The sequence below is a fragment of the Loxodonta africana genome, chromosome 3, assembly GCF_030014295.1.
Source record: "Loxodonta africana isolate mLoxAfr1 chromosome 3, mLoxAfr1.hap2, whole genome shotgun sequence".
Taxonomy (NCBI): Eukaryota; Metazoa; Chordata; class Mammalia; order Proboscidea; family Elephantidae; genus Loxodonta; species Loxodonta africana.
In genome coordinates this window covers 32233920-32255913 of record NC_087344.1, presented here as the reverse complement: position 1 = coordinate 32255913, position 21994 = coordinate 32233920, and the positions used below count along the sequence as shown (strand labels likewise).

Here is a 21994-nt window from a genome sequence, read left to right as displayed (position 1 = left end):
TTTCTGGTCTTTGGGTGGCGCCAACGGTTCGTGCTTGACTACTAACCAAAAAGTTGGTGGTTTGAACCCACCTAGCAGCACCACATAAAAAAAGTCCTGGTGTTCCGCTTCTGTAAAGATTACAGACAAGAAAACCCTATGGGTCAGTCTCCCCACCTACAAAATTAACCCCATTGTGCCCAGGGAGCCCGATTTGATGAGATTGGACTTCTCAGGCTGCGGCAAAGCTGAGCCCACAGCCCCAGCAGCTGCGCTGGGGTCATGTTCATTGGCCTTCCCTGCTTAGGATGTCACCCGAAGTATGGCTTTCACTACTTAAGAAAAACGAAAGTGAAAAAGCAAAATTCTAACCCCCCTCCCCCTCATGGTAGAGCCTCTTCAGCGCTAAATGCTCAGGGTCTGAATGTTGAGGGGGCTGGTTTCTTTCCCAGTTTGAGGGCCTTTTGCACCTCACGTGAGCTCAGGATCCTGGTGCTCCTGCAAGTCAGAAGTGACCACCTGGGCTGCATGGGGACACCTGGGACCACATCTGGATCAGCCAGGAGGGCCATCATTGGTTAGTGATGTCTGCCAGAGACACAGGAGGGCAGCCATTGATTAGCGATATTTTCCAAGGATGCAGGGGAGCAGTCATTGATTGTCTGATGTCTGTCAGGGTTATGGAAGCCCTGGTGGCATAGTGGTTAAGAGCTACAGCTGCTAACCAAAAGGTCAGCAATTTGAATCCACCAGGTGCTCCTTGTAAACTGTATGGGGCAGTTCTACTCTGTCATATAGGGTCACTCTGAGTTGGAATGGACTCGACAGCAGTAGGTTTGGGTTTTTTTTTTTTTTTTCCAGTCAGGGGTACAGGAGGGTCGCCATTGGCTAGTGATGTTTGCCATGAGTGCAGGAGGATGATCATTGGTTAGTGATGTCTGCCAGGGGTGTAGGATGATTATTAATATGCCTGCCAGGGGTGCAGAGGATGGTCATTGATTAGTGATATCTACCAGGGGCACAGGAGGGACAGGAAACACTGGAATACCACGTGTTTGCAGACCTGAGGTAAATATCTGAGGTCTCAGCTTTCCCCAAATGCCAGGGTCTAGTCCCCTGACATTTCTTTTTTGGACCACATGTATTGATGTCTACCCCAGGAGCCAGCCCAAGCCAGGGTTGTCTTCACATCCTCATGACCGACTGATCCTGTCCTTGCAAATGGAGTCACCCACTGGAGTCTGACAGGCTCCTGAGATGTGGCTGAGGACTTGTTCCTGAGCTTCAGTGACATGGCCTCTAAGTCAGGTACTGTACCTGTCTTGGATGCTGCCTTCCCGGGTCCCGGCCCTGGTCTCAAAAGGGTCCATCAGGCCTCTTCCATTTCAGTTGCCTTGGCCAAAGCAGAGATGATAGCCTACACCCTGCTGACCTGTACCCTCCTGGGCAAAGTGGCCACTGCCCCACCAGTGGTGAAGTGTCTGTCCAGGAAGCAGAGCACACTTGGGGGCTTCTCCTTTACCCAGGTAAGCCAGGCTGGGGCCAGGGGGAGGGGCTCCCCAGGACAGGGCCTCAAGGTCACCTTGTTTCACGCTCACTGGGTTCTTCAAGTCCCCTGGGGTGGCACCTTCCACCTACAGCCTCTGAAGACCTGGAGCCCCAGAGAGGGCAGGAGCGTTGTGGGGGGAGGACCCAAAGGACAGACACACTGTCAGCCCCTGCCTCTTGTGGAGACCCCAATATTGTCCCTGGTCCCCAGTTCTGTGGTGTCTGCAGTGGATGTGCTGTTCTGCCTGCGTGTACTCCAGATAGGATGGGGTGGTGCCACATTCTGGCCAGGCTCCTTCCCTGGGCTGATGGCAGCCTCCTCTGTCCCTAGGACACCTGCATGGTGCTGCAGGCCTTGGCTGAGTACGACAGCCTGTCATACACTGGTGGCATCAACCTCATGGTCTCTCTGGCTTCCACCAACCTGGACTACCACCAGCAGAGCTTCAAGTTGCACAGGGCCAATAAGAAGGTTCTGCAGACGGCAGTGGTGAGTACTCCTGCATCCAGGCCGAGTGGGGGCTCTGACTCAGGGTGGGGGCTGCACTGGTGGCAGAGAGGGCCAGTCAGGCATCACAGCATCTTCTCCCACCAGATCCCCAGCCTCCCCACGGGGTTGGTTGTGAACACCAAGGGTGAGGGCTGTTGCCTGATACAGGTGAGTCTGCAGGAGAGGGTGGCTCAGGGGCCAGTCCCTCCACTCGTGGCATCTGGAACCCAGGGGCCCCTGGGGGCAGCGAGGGCTCCAAGGGCATTGAGGCAGGATGTGTGTGAGAGAGAGAGATCATAGGGTCTATCCACTACCCCCAGCCAGGGATACAGGAGGGTGGTCATCGATCAGTGATGTCTACCAGGGATGCAGGAAGCCAAGTTAGGTGGCTATGTGTCCCCTTTAAGTATAGGGTCTCAGGAGATCCCTCCAGTAAACCCCCCTCGGCCCCAGGTCCCAGATCTCCAGCCATAGCAGACTCCTCCATGGGGATAGCACCTGGCTCTTGGTTATCCTCTCTGCCAGGGCCTGAACTTGGAGTCTCAGCCGGGACCTACCCCGTCCCCACCCCTCAGCGCTTCAGCTCCCAGGAATTAGGCGTGCACCTGACTGGCCAGTAATTAGAGTGCATGTTGGCCTCAGTGACCCTCAAGAGGCTTAGTTTCACGGAAGGTAAAGTGGGAAACCAAAAAACATAGGAGATGGGAGGGGAGTTTTGGTGCCAGAGAGGCTGGGGCTAGAGCCTGAGATGCATAAACATGGAGGATGGTGGCACTCACACTAAGTCCGGCTGTCTCGAGGTTAAATAAAACAATGACAGTTTTGACATTGTCATCAATGTTGTTGTCATCATCACCCTGGATGTCTCCCTTGTTTCCCTCTCCCCGCCCCCCACCCCCCACTCTGCTCCATCCGTCAGGACCCCAGGTCACTCTGCCTTGGTCCTCTCACACCCCCCAGATCGATGTCACCTACAACATGCCCGACCCAGTAGCCGAACCAGCTTTCCAGCTGCTGGTGAGCCTCCAGAAGCCTGAGACTGGAGGCCACCATGGAGATGACGCCCACCCCCACACCCGGATGACAATGATCCCGTAGCTGGCCAGCATCTCCAGGAGTATGAGATGACGCTGGAGGTATACACCCAGTAAGGCCACCTGCCCAGTGGGCCACACCCCTGGCTCCTGCTTCTCTGGGCAGCAGTTTGGCAAGGACAGAAGGGACCAGAAGGAGCTTGAGGACAGGTTTTGAAGTGAGGGAAGAAAGAGGAAGTGGACGCTGCAGACCCCAGTGACAGTTGGGGCAGATGGGCCAAAGCGGGGATGGCCATTTGTGGCCAAGTGCCTGGCACTGCCCAGCTTTGGTTCTGAGGGCCTCTTCGTTTCCCAGGAGGACCCAGGACTGGCTGAGGCAGGTCCTCAAGAGGGCATGGCTGCTCAGCAGAGGGTGTGGATGGACTCAGAAGATGTTCATTGCCATGGGTGATAATTTGGAAGCCAAAAGGTAGAGGGGGGTGGTTACCACAGCAACTGCATCCCAGTTGGAGCTGCCCAGGCACCAGGCCCTACCTTGACCCTAGACCTCCAACATATGAGGTTCCACGCAAGTTCAAGGCAGGGCTTAGAACTGGTTCTTCCTGGTTCAGTCATGGCCGAGAAAGTGAAACCAGAACATGCTTGAATTTTTAAAATTTGGGTTAACTGGAACAATAACTGGAATAGGAAAAATTAAGGGTTAAAGCTCTGCTAGAAATTTAATCTCCTTCTTAGAAAACAAGGGCAGCACACATGTTGCAAAGCAACCAAATCTCTTGCCCTTCGAACTTTGAGCAGAGTCGTCTGAAACAGCACTACCCTGATCAAAGATGGCAGCCAACCCCGGTGCTTCAGATGTGTGTTGCTCTCCACTGCCAATAGTCCGATCTCACGCGACAGGCTTCTGAAAGGGCTCACTACACCTTTCTTGAGTCTCCCATTCCAGGTCTTCGACCCGTAATTTTTCCCATTCTGGTTATTTTTCTGGATCACCCAAATTTTAACAATTCAGGTCTGTCCTGGTTTTACTTTGTCGGCCATGACTGGACCAGTTCAAACTGGTTCAGAGTCCTCATTCAAGGTCTTCAGTGTGGACAGACACAGGCTGGCCTGAGCCCCTGCGGGTGGGTCAGGGAGTGAGCAGTCCCCCCGACCCACAAGCCATGTTTCCCATGGCACAAATGGGAGTTGGGCAGGGGGTGGGGAAGCATCTGAGCCTGAGCTTCTCCTCCAGGGGTTTAGAGACGCCCACTGTGTGCCCCCAGATGTTGGCCTGACTGCATCCCTCAACCCCTCCTTGCTCTGTGGCCCACCCATCCCTTCCAGCCCACAGCTTCTCCTTGAATGTGTCCCTTTCACTGTCCTCAGCACGCAGCACAGGGAGGGCCTAATACGTGCTGGACTCCAGAGACCAGCCCAGAAGGGGAAACTTAGGGCAGCACTGAGGAGCTACTTACCTGGAGTCTCCTACCAGGGAGACCCTGGTGGAGCACCTGGGCTCCTGCTGCCTCTTGGAGCCATGCTCAGAGCAGGGTCATGAGCTGCTTCTCATGTGGGGACACAGTGTGGGGTGAGCGGTGCAGTTGGCCCAGAGTCAAGAGAGCTGGAGAAGGCCCTTCGCCTCTGGCCTCAGTGTTCTGGCTGCAAAATAGGCTGGATGAGGGGGAATGTGAGCTGCTGGGGTGGTGGGGGCCATGAGTGCTGCAAAGAGCCTGGGTGTGGCTTCTGGTCCTCTCATAGAAGGTGGCTGCACACAGTGTCCTCCAACACGTCCATCCTTGAAGTGCCCTTGCTGTCATGCTTGTGGGCAGAGGTGGAGAGCCTGGAGCAGGTGAGGTCACACCTCACCTGTAGTGGTTGTTGTTAGGTGCCACAGCGTCGATTCCAACTCATAATGACCCTATAGGACAGGGCAGAACTGCCCCATAGAGTTTCCAAGGAGCACCTGGAGGATTCCAACTGCCAGCCTTTTGGTTAGCAGCTGAGCTCTTAATTACTGCACCAGCGGGGCTCCACTGCAACTCACCGCAACTGAAACGCTGCCTGGTCCTGAGCCATCTCACGATAGTTGTTATGCTTAAGCCCATTGCTGCAGCCTGTGTCAACCCATCTTGCTGAGGGTCCTCTTTTTCGCTGACCCTGTACTTTACCAAGCATAATGTCCTTCTCCAGGGACTGTCCAAACTGTGGACAGGTCCCTAATTTCAAGCTTTTTGTCAGATTTCTTTGTGGGGCAAAGGTGGTGCTTTGGGACTTGCCCCTGGCGGGGGGAGAGGCAGGGTGGGGTGGGGGCTCTCCAGACAGAAACGCCATTGAGGGCATCAGTAAAAATGCATGAACTTTGGGGACCCTGTGGGGTGCCTGCATCACGCTCACAATCTCAAGAGATGCCTATGTCATGTCCTCGTTCATAGAGGAGAAAAGAGGGGTGAAGAGACAAGGGCTGCCTTGCCGGAGAGCTCAGGTTGGGGAGTGGAGGGAGAAAGGGAAGGAGAAGCAAAGCACCTCTGAGGCGAGGAGGTGGGGGGATCGGGAGGGGGGCAGGAAAGTTCTAGGGAAGGGGCTGGGGCTAGCGTAGAGGCCTACTGGGGAGTGGGCTGCGGGATCAAAGATCTGAAAAGACGTCCCAAGTGGGAGTGGGGGTTGAATGGGGCAAGTGAGGCAGAGCTCAGCAGGGCGCCTCAGGAGCCACAGGGCGGCCAGACCTGGCCCAGGGCTGGATTGGGGCCACAGGAGGGACGGGAGGGGGCACTCTGGGCAGGGACCTCAGGGGCTCTGACCACGTTTCTTCGAGGCCACGCGCGTCTACAACGCCAGCAATCGCAACCCTCTTGTCCGGGAGCTGTGCGCCGGACCCGCATGCAACGAGGTTGAGGGCGCCCCAGGCCCCGGTGAGTCCGCGCGCCCCCATTCCGGGTGACCACGCCTCCGCTCCCGGCTCGGACCCAGGCTCTCCCGGCCCCGCCCCGCGTGATCACCGCCCCCTACCCTGGGCGAGCGCCCCCTCCCACCTGGCCCCGCCTCTCTCCGGGCGCTCATTGCCCGCTCCCCGACCGAGGGTCCGGCAGAGATCCGAAGGGAGAAGAGGAGGTGGCCAGGCAGAGAGAAGGGGACCGCATGGGCAGGAGGACCCGGCACAGTCAAGGACCAGGCTGGGAGGGCAGCGGGGAAGGGGCGGGGCCGAGCCGTGTGTGGGCGGGCAGCGGGGAAGGGGCGGAGCCGAGCCGTGTGTGGGCGGGCAGTGGGGAAGGGGCGGGGCCGAACCGTGTGTGGGCGGGCAGCGGGGAAGGGGCGGAGCCGAGCCGTGTGTGGGCGGGCAGTGGGGAGGAGACTGGGCCCGAGCCGGGTGGAGGTGGGCAGTGGGGGGGAGGGGCCGAGCAGGATGGAGGCGGGTAGCTGGGAGAGGGCGGGGCCGAGCCGTGTGGCGGCGGGCAGTGGGGGAGGGGCGGGCAGTGGGGAGGGGGCGGGGCCCAGCATCAGGGCGGGCAATGCGCAGAGGACCCTGCCAAGCAGGGTGGAGGCCGGCAGTAGTGTGGCCTTGACTCTTCCTCCTCAACTCAGACTTTCCCGAGACAGCAAGGGCAGGGCTGGCGGTCACCCTTTCTCTTTACTTCCCAAATATTTCGGAATGGAATTTAGGTTGGTTTTCATTTTTTAAAAATGTACATTTCTAATTTAGTAAACCCGTAGCTAGGTAAATATAGGACCTGCGCCGTGCCCCCTCCCCACCCCTCAGGTCTCAGGCCTCCCGGCAACTGTCCCACCGTGACCCCTCCCTATGGGCGGTGGCCCGGCCCCCCCAGGGGCTTCTCACCACCCTTCCTCCTCTGGCGGGGGGTGGAGGCGGCGCCTGGAGGAGTCCCTCCGGGGCCACAGAGGAGAGGGCGGCGATTCCTCGTTGTCAGTGCGCCCGCGACTGCGGCGCCTGCGAGGACCCAGTGTGCGCCTACGACGGCTTCGTCTACGCCGGCCACTGCGCCCTTGGTGAGGATCATCACCACCCTCCTCACCCACCGGTTCCCGCCTGCGTCGCCCCTCCTATCCACTACCGCACCCTCCCCCTCCTCCATCGCCGCCTCCTCTGTCATCGCTCCCTCCTCCTCCATCACAGCCCCCTCCTCTCCCACCACCCCTTCCTCTCCATCACAGCCCCCTCCTCCATCACAGCCCCTTTCTCCATCACCGCTCTCGCCTCTCCATCGCAGCCCCCTCCTCCGTCACAGCCCCCTCCTTCCGATTTCTGTCCCTTCGTGAACCCCTCACCCCCATCTTGTGACCTCTTACCTCCCATCACTGCTACTCTGGGTCAGCTATCTTTTCCCCCACCCACCTCCAGGTCTTTGGGGAGTTATCACCCAGATCCCCACCCCCAACTCTAAGTCCACCTTCCTTACAACCAACTCCTATAGCACCTATGACTATGACCCAGTCCTCCCCGGGGTGGGGTGCACTTGCAGCAGGCCAAGAGGCTGGGCACAGCCAGTCTCTAGCCGTGGACTGGGACCCTGAGGAGGAGGACAGGTGAGAGCTGGCCGCATCCATCCCTCACCCCCTGCTCTGGACCCCTGGCAGGAGTGGGGAATGACTCAAATGGAGGGGTCAGGCTTTGAATTTCTGGGCATAGAGGGGGATCCTGCCCTTGACCAAGCCCATGGTGTGCAGAGTGAGGGGTCAACTCCAGGAGAGATCCACCCCTGGGCTTGGGGCCCCAAGGGAAGGGTAGAGAAGGGGCTGCAGGTGGTCTGGGGAGCCCTGTGGGGTCAGGCTGGGAGGGGACATCCTGGCAGACTTCCTGGAGGAGGTGAGTCTTTGGGGCGTAAGTTACAGAAAACTGGACTCAAGAGGTTTAAGCAAAAGGTTGATTTATCAGCTCAGATTTGTGCGAAGTCCAGGGGGGAGTGAGGCTCAGGCTCAGTCCTGGTCAGGTGAGCGTTTCTTTCAGGCAGGTTCTCTCACATAAATCTTGGTGGCAAAGACAGTTTTTTATTCCACTCAGCAAACCCAACAGGAAGAACGCTTTCCCCCAAATCCCCAAGGGTCAGCGGTGTGCCATCCTGCCCCAGGCACTGGGTTTAGTTCATGGCCATTAATTATTGATGGGGCTGGGTTTAGGGTTGTCATTGTTCCAACTCATGACGACCCCATGTGTTACAGAGTAGATCCGCTCCATACGGTCTTCAAGGCTGTAATCTTTACAGAAGCAGATCACCAGACCTTTCTTCCGGGGTGCTGTTGGGTGGGTTCGAACCACCGTTTAGGTTAGCAGTCGAGTGCAAACCATTTCCTCCACCCAGGGACCTTTGGGTTTAGGGCTACTGTCTAATTATTTCTCGTTTGTCCACTCTGTTCATCTTTCCATGCCCTCTTTTGGATTAATCAGATATTTCTTAGAATTCCATTTTTTTAATTTAGCTATTGTCATTTTGGAGCCGTGCTGGCACAGTGGTTAAGTGTTGGGCTGCTGACCAAAAGGTCAGCGGTTCGAATTCACCAGCCACTCCTTGGAAATCCTGTGGGGTAGTTCTTCTCTGTCCTACAGAATCACTATGAGTTGGAATCGGCTTGATGGCAATGGGTTTATTGTCTTTTGAGCCTTGGTGGTGCAGTGGTTAAGAGCTGTGGCAAGCTACCAGTGCTAACCAAAAGGTCAGCAGTTGGAATCCACCAGCCGCTCCCTGGAAACCCTGTGGGGCAGTTCCACTCTGTACTGTATGGTCACTATGAGGTGAAATCAACTTGAGAGCAATAGGTTTGGTTTTTGGTTTTATATTGTCTTTTTAACTATACTTTTTTCCATTATGTTTCTAGTGGTCCCTCTGGGTATCAGAGCTTATTTGCCTAGTAGTGTCCTTACCAAGGAAACCCTGGTGGCATAGTGGTTAAGTGTTACAGCTGCTAACTAAAAGGTTGGCAGTTAGAATCCACCAGGTGCTCCTTGGAAACTCCATGGGGCAGTTCTACCCTGTCCTATAGGGTCGCTATGAGTCGGAATCGACTCAACGGGACTGGGTTTGGATGCTTTTTTTTTTTTTGTCCTTACTAAGGAGTGGCTTCTCCTCCTTATGGTCACCTACCTGCTTGGCGCCTCATCCTGTTCTTGTCAGCCCTGAGCTGTCCCTCGGAAAGGTCCAGCAACTGTTTGGTGGGAGGTGACACCTGCGTCCAAATGAAGCTGATAAGCAGATCAGCAGAGACCTGCCTGCCCGTCAGACCCTACTTAGGGTCTCCTGGGGCCCAACCACCCTCACCCTCAACCGGAGGGACAGTGGGGGTGCTGGGGGCTTGTTGGGGGTGGGGCAGCTCCACTCTTCCCAGCTGGAGCTCCAGAGCCCCCTAGCCCTGATGCTCGGGCATCTCTGTCCTTGAGCAGGCAGCTCCTGCACCCCAAATTCGCTATGGGAGAAGGGGCATTCCCTAGAAGGGCTCCTGGCCAAAGGCTTCTTTCTGAGGCAGACAGGGCACCTAGCCAAATTCAGGAGACAACGTGCGTCCCTCCATCAGCAACTTTGAAATTTAACAGGCTGCCTCTTTCCACAACAGGAAGCCCAGGCCTCCTTTTGGGGCTCCTGGCCACTGAGTCCCTTAACTGGTACCTCAGAAGCCAGAAGGCTGGGTTGTCCTGGGTCACCTCCCCACCTCCGCCCTTGCCCCGAGGGTCCCTCCCCCACCCACCCCCACTCCCTTTCCCGCCCACTCCTGAAGACCCCTGAACGTTTAGCTATGGTCGCACAGAGCCTTACGGAAAAGCCCCGGGTCCAGTGTAACGTACCCTCTGCCAGCCCCGGGTCCCCCGGCCCAGGACAGGCCCTCCGCTTCGGCTCTGGAGGACCGTTCTCCTCCTGGCGCCGCGGGGTCTGACCTGCCTTACGGGAGAAGTCCCAGGCCGCCCCCAAAGCCTGCTCCTGTACTCGTCCCGAGAACGCGCGTTCTTGCGCGTGTCTGCCCCTGGCGGCGCCTTTGCGCGGGGTTCTCCGAGGTAGTTATTTCAGCCAACTCTGTTAAGCTGTTTCTCCGCCCGGGGGCGCAGCGACCCTGCCACTTACAGCCGCCCTGTCCTTCCTGCCCTTGTGGGCCCACGGGGATAGGCCCCGCGGCTGCTTCCCCGACTTTTCCCCAAAAGAACACGGAGGTTGTGGTTTAATAAAAGCTCGTTTCCACCGGAGTCACAGATGGCGACGGCCTCCTGCGGGTTATGGGGGCTCAGTCATAGACAGGGACCAGAGGGCCCCCCCGAGATGCGGAGGCTGGGTAGGGGCCCTCAGGCCTCAGCTGGAGCCGCAGCTCCCCAGCAGCCGTGGCTTCTGTGCCCAGGTCTTTAGAGCTGGGTGAGCGTGGGGTTTCTGGAAGTCACACACTTGCACCCCGAGATCACCCTAGATTCACATGCAGGTGTAGGAAATTGTACAGAGAACGTCCGGGGCACCCCTTGCCCAGTTCACCCAATTAATGAACATCTTACAAAACTCTAGTACAAGGTCACAGCCAGGATTCTGATCCACCAATCTTACACAGACTACATGTACTCGTGTGTGAGTGTGTATGAGTGTGTGTGGGAGTGTGTGTGTGTTTGCAAATGTGTCAGCATGAGTATGGATGAATGTGTGTAAATAAGTGTGGGAGTCCCTGGGTGGTACAAACGGTAAACACATTCAGCTACTAACTGAAAGGTTGGCAATTTGAACTTACCCAGAGGTGCTTTGGAAGAAAGGTCTAGTGACCTGCTTCTGTTAAGATTATAGCCAAGAAAACCCTATGGGGCCAAGTTCTACTCTGTAATACATGGGGTCGCCATGAAGCAGAATCTACCACATGGCAACTGGTTTAAATGAGTGTGTGTGTGTGAGACAGCTAGTGTGAGTATGAGTGTGTTTGAGTGTGTGTCCCCAGGCACCCTGACACCCTGGCTCAGGGTCACCCTGCTCACCAGCTCACACTTTCCTGGCCCCCCAAGGCTGGGCTTATTGGCAGCACAGACTCAATGGGGAGCCCAGGACGCCCCCCCCCCCCCAGTCCCCTCATGCTACAGTCTCTGCCCCACAGCTCCAACACAGTGCTCCAGGTGGCTCATGGTGTTGGGGTGAATGGGGTTGGGGTTTACCAGCAGACTGGAGCATTGTGGAGGGGGGTCACAGGGCTATAGGTCTGAGTACCAGGCCCCCAAGAGCCCACCGCCGGCCTCACCTAGTCCTGGGGGGAGTTAACATCAAATCGAGAGGTCAAAGAGTGGTTTAGAGGAGAAGCTGGAGTCTCTAGGGCCCTGGAGACAGAGGAGGAAGAGACTGGGACCTGTATCCCCCATGACAGAGTTGATGCTTTGGGGCAGAGTCGAGGGCTCTGGGTTTTTTTTTGTTTCGTTCTGTTTATTGTGGTGAAAACATACACACCAGAACATCCGCCAGCACGACTTCCACATTTACAGTTCAATGACATTGATTACGTTTTTCATGTTGTGCCACGGTTATCCTTATCCAAAACATTTCACCACCAGAGGGGCTCCGTTTTGATTGCTCAGGAGATGCCCCAAACCCTGGGCACCGCCCAAATTTGGAACCAGGGTTGCTGGGGCGCGAGCGGCTGGGGCAATTGGGGGGGAAGGGGGAGGTGGTGGCAGCCGGGACTCCCCCTGAGCAGGATCCTGTAGAAGGTTAGGGGGCTCCCATCTCTGGAGGGGGCTTAACTGTAGTCGGTCCCAGAGTCCACCTGGTCTGGAGGTCCAGAAGGGCCAGGAGTCTGGCTAGCCCGGGGGGTCCTTCTGGTCTGGAGGTTCTGCTGACTTAGGGGATCCGGCTGGTCTGGGATCCACCTAATCCGGGGTCCGGATGCCTGGGGCTCAGCATCCCATCTGCAGGTCAGTCATACCAACGAGGTAGAGCGGGTGCCGTTCCCCGCACCAACCCCTTCCCCGGAGGGCTTGGAAGTCGCGCCTGCGTTTCCAGGCGTCAGTCTGCGGAGCGCGTGGCGCACCTTTTCACGGAACTCGGCCGACACGTAGTAGTAGACGAAGGGGTCCACGCAGCTGTTGAGGGTGCTGAGCGCCAGGCTGGGCAGATAGGCGGCGTAGAGGTTGCCCCAGGCGCGCGGCCCCGGGTCCGAATAGTGCAGTAGTAGCAGCACGTTGCTGGGCGCGAAGAAGGCCAGGGCCGAGGCCAGCACGAGGGCGGCCAGGCGCAGAGCGTGATCGTAGCGCCGGCCGCCCGCCGCCAGCGCGCGCAGCGTAGCGCCGTAGCACAGCGCCATGGCCAGCAACGGCGCAAAGCAGCCAAGGAGCGCCAGGCAGGCGAAGGCGGGCCGCCAGTGCGAGAGCTGCGCGTCGAGTGGCAGCGCGTCGTGACACAGCAGATGGCCCGCGCCCGCGCCTGCCAACCAGAAGGTCTGTCGCTGCAGCGCGAGGGGCAGCGATAGCGCGGCGGCCACCAGCCAGGCGGCGGCACAGAGTCCAGTGGCCAGACACCGGCCGCGCAGGGCGCGGGCGCGTAGCGGGTGCACCACGGCCAGGTAACGGTCAAGGGCGACAGCCGCCAGCAGCAGCAGCGAGCCGTACATGTGGCCGTAGAGTGCGACCGTGGCCAGGCGACAGGCGGCCTCGCCAAAGGGCCAGCGCTGACCGCGCAGGTGGTAGGTGATGCGTGGCGGCAGTGCCAGTCCCAGCAGCAGGTCGGCGGCTGCCAGATTCATGAGCAGCAGTGTGGAGGGCAGGCGCGGCGTACGTGTGGCCAGTACCCACAGCGCCAGCCCGTTGGCCGGGAGTCCGAGCGCCAAAGCTAAGGCATAGAGGGCAGGCACCAGGCGCGTTGGCACCCAGCCCAGCAGCAGCGCCTGTGAGCTGTCCGGCAGTAGCAGGGTGTCGCTGTCGTTGGAGCAGAGGCGGCCAGGGAAGCTGCGTGGGCAGGGCAGATGCGGGGCTGTCACTTCTGTGTGTCTGAACCAGGGCCCCAGCTCGCTGCCTGCGGAGAGAGCGGTGTCAGCCCAGTTTCGAGGGAAGGGATGGGTGCCGAGGACAAAGGGGGCTACACCAGAGCCTGGCATCTGCCCCTCCTATCCCCTTCCTTGGGGTCTGCCCCTGGTGTCCCCTCTTGTGTCCATCTCTAGTTACTCCCTGGTGTCTGCCCTTTATGTCCCTCCCCAGACTCCTGAGCCACCTCCTTGTGTTCCCCTTGGGCCCTTTGTTGCCACCCTAGGGTCCACCCCAGATCCCTCAGCTGCCCCACTGATTTCCCCCTTCCTTCTGTCCACCTCTAGTGACCCCCTAGTATCTGCCTCTCATGTCCACCCTGGACTCCTCAACTGCCCCTGTGTCCCCCCCAGACCCCTGAGCCACTCTCTTGTGCTCCCCCTTGAATCAGTTCCCTCCCTTGTGTTGTCCCCCTCATTTGCTCCCTTGTGTTTGCTGAGGGGAGCCAACCCATGGGGGGGCTACAGTCCAGGCCCCAGCTCTCAGGATGCAGATGCCCCCAGCCCCACTGGGTCAGGGCCAGGGTGGGGGATGGGGCTGAAGGGCCCCTCAATTTCCCTCTACTCAGGCCCCCTGGCTCTGGGCCCCATACCCCTTGGCTTCTCTCTGCTCCTTTCACTCACCATCGGCCCCGCTTGCGCTCTGGTCCTCAGGGGTCTCGTCGTAGATGCTGGGGGTGCGGGTGCCGCCAGCAGGGTTGAGCCCCCGCACCAGGGCCCCGAGCAGCAGGAGCCTCCGCATGTCACTGCCGACAGGCTCGGTAGTCTGGGCCCCTCGGCTTCCTGCCCGCAGACCCCCAGCCCAGCTTCCTGCCTCAGCCCCGGAGGGTGGAGAGCTGGGAGATAAACCAGGAAGACCCCTTCCTGGCCCCCACCCCAATCCTGCCTGAGGGACTCAGCCGAGGACTGGGCAAACCAAGGTCAACTCCACCCAGCTGAGGCTCCTCACAGGGCCCAGCAAGATGCGGGGGGCGGGGGGGGGGTGCTGCGCTGAGCTGCTGCCCTACCTCGGCAACCCCCACCCCAAGCCAGGAAGCATCTGTGGTCCAAGTGGTCGCTTCCTGCTGTTCGCTCCCTCTGCAGCCCCAGTTCTCATGACAGCCATGCGTCAGGGGCCCTTCCTGAAGCCTCTCCTCCCCCCATCCCCAGGCTGGAGGTCATCGAGCAGAGGGACACCCACGACACCCAGTCCTCTGTGGGGCCTCACTCCTGTCCAGCACCTTCCCCTGGACATGGGAGAAAGGGCACTGCAGGGGTAAGAGGCACCTGCTGAGCCTGGGGCCTGCTGAGGAGAATGAAGAGGGGCTTAGTCCTTAGCCAGAGTTACTGACACTGACCACGTGCTGCCCTGGGGTCTGAGGGGACCCTGGCTCTTGAAGCCCCAGCCCCAGCCTCAGTTCGGTGATGTGGTTCACAGCCAGACCCCAACCCAAGGGAGGCCCTTCCTCCTCTCAGCCCTCCACGCCCCCCACCCATCCTGGCGGCCAGGCCCCTGTGGGATGTAACATCCATTCTCTGGTGGGGGGGGCACCCTCTGTGCTGATGAAGAAATAGAGGCTTCGAGGGTAGGCACCCTTTCTTTCTCTAGTCCACGCCCCTCCCGGCCTGGGAGAGCCCTGTGGTCAGGGCCAGGCCACAGGGAAGAACTGGGGGCAGGAGGGCCAGCCTGTGGTGGTGGGGGTCTGGGGTTAGAGGGAGCCGTTTCATCTCAGGGCAGCCCTAATCTAGTCACACACCCGGGGACTTGTTGACCAGCCAGGAAGTGATGAGGCAGAGTCCTGGGCAGCGTCTAGTGTGGCAATCACCCATGTCAGCCCAGGTGGAGATAGGAGGGCCCTGCCCCAGCTCCGGGAAAATCCAAGGCCAGAGAGGTCCCTGGGCCCAGGGAGCTGTTTGTATCACACTAAGGACACACTTAGCCCACACTCACATCTTACAGACACATGTAACCAAAGACATCCACAACTGGGATCCCTGCCACCTTCATTGTAGGTGATGGGGGAAGTCAGTGTTCCCACCCTTTGACTCAGGGGCCCCAGATCTGGGAACTTACCCTGGATGTCCCAGGGAAGATGTTTGTATAGGACATTTCTGTAGCACAAAGTAGGGTGCACAGTCCCCCTCCCCGTTGTGGATGACACTGTGTCATGGGAGGGACCCCAGACATGACAGGGAAGGTACAGAGACACTGGGAACCCAGGGTCTCACTTGAGTGACGTGCAATGTCCAGGACCACACCCTGGGATGCTGGGCGCAGGGTGAGGCTGTCTGGGGAGAGGACTTGGGCTTTACTTCTCACCGTGAGCCATTTGTGCTGCTGTGATACTGTTCATGTGAGTGACCTAGGACTGCTGGACAAAGTACCACATGCTGGGGGGCTTAAAAGAGAAGAAATCTAAAGCACTCAGCTGCTCACCAAAAAGTTGGTGGTTCTGAATCCAACAGCCTCTCTGTGGGAGAAGGATGTGACAGTCTGCTTCCGTAAAGATTACAGCCTTGGAAACCCTATGGGGGCAGTTCTACTCTGTCTCTTCGGGTCATTATGAGTTGCAATCAACTCAACTGTAATGAGTTTGGGTTTTTTGTTTTGTTTTAGGAAGCTGTTATTGCCTTACCATAAGTGGGTCCTAAATCTCCAGATACTTGCCTTCAGCTAATGGCTGGGAAAATATCAAAACACACACACACATGATTCTGTTTGACACATCCCTGCCTTAAAAATTCTATGCTAAAGAAGGATAGTTTATAGTTTGCCTGGATGTTAGAACAGCTTTCCCTGGCAGCTGCAAATAGGTAACTATTTTTTGTTAAAGCTGTCAGTCACGATTCATTAACTATATTAAGAAATGTGAAGAGGTCAATTAGGAGAATGCTATATTGCTCAAGGAGTTTTATGCAGTACAGAGAAGGAAGGATGGAATTATCAGTTCAACAACCTTACCAAAAAAAAAAAAAATTTGTATTTAACTTTCTGATCAAAAATATGAAGCAGAGATGGTACAGGTAATGATGATGGTAGTATGATAATAATGATATAATAATACCATTATAATGATATTAAAATATGATTCAATAATAATAACAATAATATTTGAAAAATAACAAGAGAAGTCAGCAATGGGAAAAACTTAAGGCATAACAAATAAGTCATTCCTAAGACTGTAGGTGTCTTAGTTATCTAGTGCTGTGTAACAGAAATACCACAAGTGGATGGCTTTAACAAAGAGAAATTTGTTTTTTCACAATCTAGTGGGTATAGTAGGTTACAAGTCCATATTCAGGGTGTCAGCTCCAGAGGAGGGCTTTCTCTCTCTGTCGGCTCTGGAGGAAGGTCCTTGGTCCTTGTCCTCTATCCTTCCCTGGTTGAGGAGCTTCTGAGGCCCAGGGACCTTGTGTCCAAGGGACGCGCTCTGCTCCTGGTACTGCTTCCTTGGTGGTCCCCACCTCTCCGCTTGCTTCCCTTTCCTTTTATCTCTCGAGAGATAAAAGGTGGTGCAGGCCACACTCCAGGGCAACTTCCTTTACCTTGGATCAGGGAGGTGACCTGAGTAAGGGTGGTGTTACAATCCCACCCTAATCCTTTCAACATAAAATTACAATCAGAAAATAGAGGAGAACCACAGAATACTGGGAATTATGGCCTAACCAATTTGACACATATTTGGGGGGGGGACACAATTCAATCCATGACAGTAGGCTACAATAACGTTTCAAAAATTTAAAGGTACTATCAGAACATCAATTGCAAATCTGATACATAAAGAAAGTGTACATCACTATAGCCTACAGGATTTATGAAAACACAGATTACTGGGCCTTACCTCCAGTCTCTCACTCAGTAGGTGTCTCAGTCATCTAGTGCTGCTGTAATAGAAATACCACAAGTGAGTGGCTTTAACAAAGAGAAATTTATTCTCACAGTCTAGTAGGCAAGAAGTCTGAATTCAGGGTGCCAGCTCCAGAGGAAGGCTTTCCATCTCTGTTGGCTCTGGAGGAAAATCCTTTGCATCAAGCTTTCCTTGGTCTAGGAGCTTCTCTGTGCAGGCACCCTGGGTCCAAAAGACACATTCTTCTTCTGGCACTGCTTTCTTGGTGGTAAGAGGTCCCCCGTCTCTATGCTCACTTCTCTCTTTTATATCTCAAAAGAGATTGATTTAAAATAACCTAATCTTGTAGAGGAAACCCTGGCGCCATAGTGGTTAAGTGCTATGGCTGCTAACCAAGAGGTCGTCAGTTCGAATCCCCAGGTGCTCCTTGGAAGCTCTATGGGGCAGTTCTACTCTGGCCTATAGGGTCGCTATGAGTCAGAATCAACTTGATGGCAGTGGGTCTTAATCTCGTAGATTAAGAGTCCAGCCTCGTTAATGTAACTGCCTCTAATCCTGCCTCATCATAGAGGCAGGGTTTACAACACGTGGGAAAATCACGTCAGACGACAAAATGGTGGATAATCACACAATACTGGGAATCATGGCCTACCCAAGTTGACACACATTTTGAGGGGGCATAATTCGATCCATAAGAGTAGATCTGGATTACACCCAAAAGTCTGCATTTCTAACAAGTTCCCTAGAGATGCTGATGCTGCTGGTCCTAAGACCATATTTCGAGAACCACTGTGATAAATTAAGTCTCAAATCCTTGGAAAGGAAGGAAATGAATATTCATTGAGAGGAAAGGGAGAGAACAATTATTGAAAAACTACCTTGAGTCAGGCTTGGTTAAGTGTTTACATAGTTCCCGGTTTGGTTATGTGTTTGTGTAGTTGACCTGGTGCAGTCCTCACATCATCCCAATGAGCAGTACTTCTCCAACATACAGAGCAGTGGGGGATGAACGCATCCATGCAGAGCCTATGCCTAAGCAGTCCTCTAGAAAGGGGAGATTATTGATGACTGTATTACCTTAAAATTCCCCATAAAATTTGTATTCTGTTTCAAAATATCGCTGCTCGTTTTGAAATAAAATACTTCTAAAACAAAAATAACCCCGAAGAAATCTATTCTCTCACAGTTTGAGAGACCCAAAGTCCAAAATCAAGGTTCGGCTGGGCCATGCTCCTTCCAGAGGCTCTAGGGAAGGATCCTTCCTTGTCTGTTCCAGCTTCTGGTGGCTCCAGGCGGTCCTGGGCTTGTGGCTGCATCACTCCAGTCTCCGCCTCCGCCATTACATGGCTTCCTGTTCTGGGTCTGTGTCTCTGTGTCCAAATGCCCCTCTTCTTATAAGGACACAAATGATCGGATTTAGGGCCCAACCAACCCCAGTATGACTACATCTTAACTTGATTACAACTGCAAAGACCTTATTTTCAAATAAGGTCCTGTTCACAGGTAGTGGGTTAAGATGTGAATGTATCCTTTTGGGGACACAATTCAAGCCATAACACTGTTCCATAAAAACTTATTTAAAAAAAAAAAGGCAAAAAGATGGGATTAGTGGCTTGTCCTGGATTTCTTTGCTCCCCGGACCCACCTGCCCTCTCTTTTCTCCCCTACCAGCCCCCAGAACCAGGGCTTCAAGTTGATTCAAATGGCTGATGAAGCGAGACTGGAACAGACTTGAATTTTTAAAATTTGGGTGGGACCAGAATGATAACTGGAATGGTAAAAATTACAGGTCAAAGCCCTGGAATCAGAGACTTGGAAGAGGCGTGGTGAGCCTTTTCAGGACCCTGATGCATGAGACTGGATTATTGCCAGGACTGTGGAGAGCAACATACATTCAAAGCAGTGCAGTCAGCTGCCATCTTTGAGCAGAACACAGCTATTTCCGACTCTGCTCAAAATCTGGTCAAGAGATGTGGTTGCTATGCAACACATATGCTGCCCTTGTTTTCTAATAGGGAGATTAAGTTTCTAGAAGGGCTTCAACCTGTAATTTTTCCTATTCCAGGTATCTTTTCGGTTCACCTAAATTTTTAAAATTTGGCTCTGCTTTCCTATTTCTCTTCCTTGGCCATGACTGAACTGGACAGAACCAGTCTGAAGCTCTGCCCATAACTGCCACTACCTCCTGACCCCTTCCTGACCCACCTCAGCCCCACCCCAGTCCCTCCTCCTGCCCTCCCCCCTGCCCCTTTCCTAGTCCTGCCCCTCTCCCAGCCCCAGCCTCCACCCTGGCCCTCGCCAGCCCCTCCCTCCACCTAACTCCAGCCCTGCCCAGGTCCCTCCTATGCAGAGGTGTGGGGGGGGGGAGGGGCAGGCGGGCAGAGTGGGGCACTTGCCCCCAGGTCCAAGTCTGGGGGGGGTGCCAGATGAGGCACAGAATGGCATTCCAAGTTGCCACAACTATGAAAGGTGCCTTACTGAGGCAGCCAGACGAGAAGGGTGAAGGAGTTTCTGCTGACATAAAAAAAAAAAAATTTTTTTTTTTTTTTGGGCTGTTATAAACGTCTATTCATCTTGAAATTGGGGGGTCATGGTGCAATTTATAGATTACCTCTGGGTGCTGGAATGGGGGGAGTGGGAGGACACAATTTAGAGATTGCCGTGGGAGCTTGCTACCCTTCTATGCCTCTGCTTCTATGACCCCTCCCCCAGCCCTGGGCCTGCCCCAGTCCCTCCCCTAGTCCCTCTGCCTCCAGTGAAAGATCCAGACTTGGAGGAGGAGTTGGTGGCCCAAGTCCCTCCTCCTCTCCCATCTTTCCCCCTCATCCCCTCCCCCATCACTGTGGAAACCACTCTCTCCATTCTGTGCCGTGGTTGACTCCTGATCCTTGTCCAGCGTGTCTCCTCTAGGGGTGAGTCAGGGAGTTTCAGCTCTGGGCAGGGCAACACCCCCTCAGCCACCCGAGAGGAAGGGCGTGACCTTGTTTCAGTGGGGCTGGGGAACAGCCACTGGTCACATAAGGTCTGAACTGCCAGGGGCTCCTTTCCAGAGTCTGTGACCCCCCTAATCCCCAGGGCTCAGAACCCTCCCCACTACCCACCCCTGGTTCAGATTCCAAGGCCAAGGGCCCGCAGCCACACAAGCTGTCACCCACACACTCTGCCCATCACTGACTCAGGCGACCTCGCTTTGTGAAACCCACGTCACTGTATCAGGACCATGTCCACTGGGTCCACCTGAGTGCCCCATCCTCCTCCCTCGGCCTCCCGTGAAGGGATGCATTCTCCTGGGGAGAGGAGTACCTACTTAGTCTTACCTATCTGTGGCTCCACAGCTCACCTGTGCACAAGGAATCCCTGATAGGCCAGGCCTGGGGGCTCCTGATGTCCCCAACCCTTGGGGCATAGAGTGTGAGGAGGCTGGGGCCTGAGACCTCACAAGCCTCATCCCGTGAAGCAGGCTAGAAGGGAAGGTGCAGGCGTGAGGGCAGGGTGCTGGTGTGGGGTTCTCTCCCTCATTGCTGCCTGGAGAATCCCCGTGGAACACAGTTCTACGCTGACCCACATGGGGTCTTATGGGTCAGAGTCACCTCAACAGCAACTGGTTGGAGTCCCTGGGGGGTGCAAATGGTGCATGAGGTGGCTGTAACTGAAAGGTGAAAATCCACCCACAAGTGTCTTGGAAAAAAGGCCTGGCGAATGGCTTCCCCAAACTCAGCCACTGAAGAACGCTATGGAACAGTTCTCTGACACACATGGGGTCGCAATGACTGGGGTTGACTCAACAGCAGCTGGCATAATGAATTCCCACAAGTTTAGTGGCACAGAGCAACACCTCTTGTGATCTTGAAGCTTCTGTGGTCAGCAGCTCTGGAGAGGCTGAGCTGGACCCTCTGCTCAGGGTTCCGCCACCCTCAGCACCTTCGAAGCCAGTGCGTGCTCTTGGGCGCTGCAGTCAAGGTGGGTGCCAGCTGCACTCCTTTATGCAGGTCTCTGTGAGGGGTGGTGGGGGTGAGGGGAACAAGGCCCTACTCTCATGCCTGCGTCGGCCCAGGGGAAGGCCTCGCATGGCCCAGCAGCCCTTCTCTGAGGCGGCTTACAGGCTAGCTCCTCCAGGCCACTAAGATGGGTCTTATTTCCCAGGACCCCATCACATCACAGGTCCAGCCCACCTTCAGGGACTGGGAATCTTGGGCCCCCTTGGAGTCCTGCCGGCCGCATTGGCCCTGACTCACCCCTTATGTGCCCCTAGGCCTTGGTGCTTCCTGGGAACTGCTGTGTCTTCACTGGCAACTCTTGAGGTGGGAGGGGGAACTTGGGATAGCCCTGAGCCCCATCACCGTCAGAGCTCTGCCTGCCCACTCAGCCCCTTCTGGGCTGGGAGGAGGACGCTGCCAGGGACAGAGCAGGTGGGGATACAGGGGTGCCATGGTCCCTGGGACATCAATGGACTCTGAGGGACATCAGGGAACAGTTCTTGGGGGTAGGGGACTGGCACCAAGCTCTGGCGGTGGACAGGGTGGTCTGGGCAGCAGGTGCGGGCTGAAGAGGGGGCACAAGGGACCCCTACGGGTGTTTGGTTCCAAGAAGACCACAACCAGGTCCTGGGCTCCACCTACCAGGAGCAGGCGCAGTGGCCTGGTGGAGAGACCTTGGGTGGGGGGTGGGGGGGCGGTGGATAGGGCTCTGGAGATCAGTTTGCAAAGATGCAGGTAAGGGAGGGAGGATGGACCCCTGATTGGGGGCAACTGAAAAGCACTGTCATGGGTTGAATTGTGTCCCCCCAAAATATGTGTTATCAATTGGGCTAGGCCATGATTCCCAGTATTGTGTGATTGTCCACCATTTTGTCATCTGATGGGATTTTCCTGTGTTGTATATTTTGCCCTAATGATGTTAATGTGCTGGATTAGCACCAGTTATTTTAATGAGATAGACAAGATTAGATCCTGTCTTAAGCCAATCTCTTGAGATAGTAAAGAAGCGAGCAGAGAGACATGTGGACCTCATGCCACCAAGAATGAAGAGTAGGACCATACTTCCTTTGGACCCAGGGTCCCTGTGCTGAAAGCTCCTAGACCAGGCAAAGATTGATTACAAAGACCTTCCTCCAGAGCTGACAGAGAAAGCCTTCTCCTGAAGCTGATGCCCTGATTGGACCTGTA

General features: G+C 55.8%; 1 protein-coding gene and 1 long non-coding RNA gene across 2 annotated transcripts; both read right to left on the bottom strand.

The window, feature by feature from the left end:
• Nucleotides 1–7555: 7555 nt before the first annotated feature.
• Nucleotides 7556–10778, bottom strand: LOC135230678 (uncharacterized). Its single transcript, XR_010321257.1, has 3 exons — nucleotides 9821–10778; nucleotides 9126–9207; nucleotides 7556–8280 (listed from the first exon to the last, which is right to left on the bottom strand). It is a non-coding gene; the product is annotated as an uncharacterized LOC135230678 (long non-coding RNA).
• Nucleotides 10779–11098: 320 nt separating this feature from the next.
• Nucleotides 11099–14546, bottom strand: F2RL3 (F2R like thrombin or trypsin receptor 3). The gene is made up of 2 exons (XM_064280930.1): nucleotides 13627–14546; nucleotides 11099–12995 (listed from the first exon to the last, which is right to left on the bottom strand). The coding sequence occupies exons 1-2, from the start codon at nucleotides 13742–13744 to the stop codon at nucleotides 11905–11907; spliced, it is 1209 nt and encodes a 402-aa protein (XP_064137000.1). The 5' UTR covers nucleotides 13745–14546; the 3' UTR covers nucleotides 11099–11904.
• Nucleotides 14547–21994: the final 7448 nt, after the last annotated feature.